Below are 2,622 nucleotides of genomic sequence, written 5' to 3'. Positions count from 1 at the left end.
GCAACAACACATCATTCAAAAAAGATTAATTATTATCCGACAGATAATACAGCCGTAAAACACTCAAGAAAAAATAAATAAACAATAAGAATTTGAAGATGAAAATTTTAAAAGTAAATTGTGCTTCAAATTTACTTGATAGACGAATGAAAGATTAATCTTAGTGTGTCATTTGACTAACAATTGGATGTATTCTTTGAAGTCTATATCATAGATTACCTTGAATCATTAATATTTAATACTCTCTCATGATTAAGTTTGGATGATATCCGTATGGACAAAAAGAAAATGTTTTAACAGCGCTAGCTTAGTTCTTAGCTAAGCTTCGTCTCCCCCGTTCCTCAATGGCTTAACCTTAAAGCCTGCGCGACCGAAACTGAGATAGATTGGAATTGCGTAACAAAAATGGGGAAACAGAGGAAGAGGCGCGAGGAAGCCAACTCCAGACGCGCTGAAAATAGTTCGGCTTGACCACAGTGACATGGCAGCAGCAGTCAGCCGCAGCGGCAGTCTTTCGAAGCAAAAGGGGTATGTTGAATAAAGAAATATTTCCATTTCCAATCGAATTTAGAAAGCAAAAGGGAAAGTGTCGCCGGCGCTTTGCTCTCCCACACCAAGGAAGGTCATTTTCCGCTAGATTTGCCATTGCCATCGCCGTCACCGGCATTTACGCCGTTAGCTTAAGGAGGAGGAAGAGGAGGACAAGGACGCCGATCGCCGGAGCCTCCTTGCGCCCGTACATCGCGAGGAGATGGTGACCTCGGGCTTCGAGATGTTGCTGGGAGGCGTGGCGGCCCCTTCCGGAGGGAATCTGGCTGAGTTGCTCCTCAGCCGTCGCATGTCGGCGTCCACCCCGCGCTTCGCCTCTTCCGCGCCGCGCTTCCGCACGGCCGCTACTCGCACCGGCAGCACGCACTTGCAGAGGAACCCTGGCGGCGATAAAGGGTCGAATCTTTGGCTAGAGCAGAAGAGGAAAATTGCAGGTTTTAAGTGGTAGTGTAGTGAGGAGGGAAGTACCGATCTTGGCGAGGCGATTGACCCATTTGGGGATGTGGTTGCCGGTGAGGCGGAGGCAGGCGTCGTCACAGAAGTGGTTGCAATTCTTGGAAATAAGGTTGTAAGTGTCGCCGGAGTAATCGGCGGCCATATCCGCCATGAGCGCCCGCACCTCGCGCGACCCCAGATCGGTACGGCCGATCAGGATCGCCTTCCGGAAGGCGAACCCGGGGCACTGCCGGGGCTCCCCCTCGAAGATCCCCGTCGTCGGGTGCTCGTGCGCCCCGTACGCATACTCCACCCCGTGAACTGCCAAAACGCACAAGGAACCGAACACAATGCAACAAAACCCCTAGTCACGCACCGCAGGAACAAACAAAAATCCCAAATTGCCACATCACATCAGAAGAAGGCGAGGCCAAAAGGGCGGATCGGACGACGGATCGCACCTTGGACGCCGGAGTGGTAGACGCCGAGGCCGAGCCAGTAGGCGTAGCCGTTCATAGGAGTTAGGTCGTAGACGTTGAGGTAGACGGGCGCCGACGCCGCTGTTCGCCGCTTCCGCGAGGCGCTGCGGGTGAACATGGCACGTGGCCAGTAGGAGGAGGAGAGGGTGGAGGAGGAGGAGGAGGAGGAAGAGGAGAAGATCACAGAGGCGGCGAAGGCGGATCACAGCGAGGGCAGCGATGCGACATCGGGCGGCGGTGGAAGGTCTAGTGTGCCTGCCTGTTTCGGAGGAAACGTAGAGTAAAGGGATGTAATTAATCGATAGAGTTGTCCGCATAAATCTGGAGGCGTAAATATAATACGACGTTTAGTGGCGGTTTTTCTACGTGGTGCAATTCCCGAAATACCCTTACCAGCTGGCAATCGTGATGGGATCACACACAATGTGAAAATCTGCAAATTATTTCGTTTATATCTATGCTTACATCTAGACATCACATTTCATCCGCACGCCATTTTTTTCATCATTCATAGAAATTGACAGAATGCATATGTTTACTTCTTGTTTGGAATTTAGTTTTTGGATATTCCATCTTAATTTTTTACATCATTGGAAATGGATAGATGCTCTTGTAGCTAAAATAGACTTCTTCTATTCTTCGATATATATATATATATATATATATATATATATATATATATATATATATATATATATATATATATATATATATATATATATATATATACAATCCTAATTAAGCTTTAGGGCGAATCTTAATTGGCCAATCCAAGAGTAGGAGGGAGATATCCAAGATTCAATTATATAGATCAAAGTTAAAAAACATTGGAGATGATTCAAGGTTTTACAAAGATCATTATGTTATATTGATATCTTATCTAGCTGAGTTGAAGATCTTATAACCATCCCAAGAAGTTTTACATTGAATTTTAGGGGTTAAAGGTGGATTTTTTTTCGATGGTTGAAAGTTAATTGTTAGGGGTAGTTCGTATTAGACCCCGTAGTAGTTTTGATGTGATCAATCAAGTTGGTTAGGTCATGTTTTGTGTTTAATCCCTGTGTCTGAGTGTGCAAGAGCTTAGGAGCACAGGAAGTCGAGCAGAAGACGCAGCTAGCGAAAAGTGTTGGTTGCTACTCGGAAAACCTATAGGTTCCAC

The 2,622-nt window shown here is 46.3% G+C and overlaps 1 protein-coding gene across 1 annotated transcript; it reads right to left on the bottom strand.

Moving 5' to 3' along the window:
• Positions 1-449: 449 nt before the first annotated feature.
• On the bottom strand, positions 450-1,769 carry LOC122026150 (deSI-like protein At4g17486). Its single transcript, XM_042584791.1, has 3 exons — positions 1,446-1,769; positions 1,018-1,305; positions 450-929 (listed from the first exon to the last, which is right to left on the bottom strand). Exons 1-3 carry the CDS (start codon positions 1,579-1,581, stop codon positions 676-678), a joined length of 678 nt encoding a protein of 225 aa, XP_042440725.1. The 5' UTR covers positions 1,582-1,769; the 3' UTR covers positions 450-675.
• Between the last annotated feature and the right edge of the window lie 853 nt (positions 1,770-2,622).

The sequence above is a fragment of the Zingiber officinale genome, chromosome 10A, assembly GCF_018446385.1.
Source record: "Zingiber officinale cultivar Zhangliang chromosome 10A, Zo_v1.1, whole genome shotgun sequence".
NCBI classification, from domain to species: Eukaryota; Viridiplantae; Streptophyta; class Magnoliopsida; order Zingiberales; family Zingiberaceae; genus Zingiber; species Zingiber officinale.
This window is presented reverse-complemented; position numbering and strand designations above follow the sequence as displayed.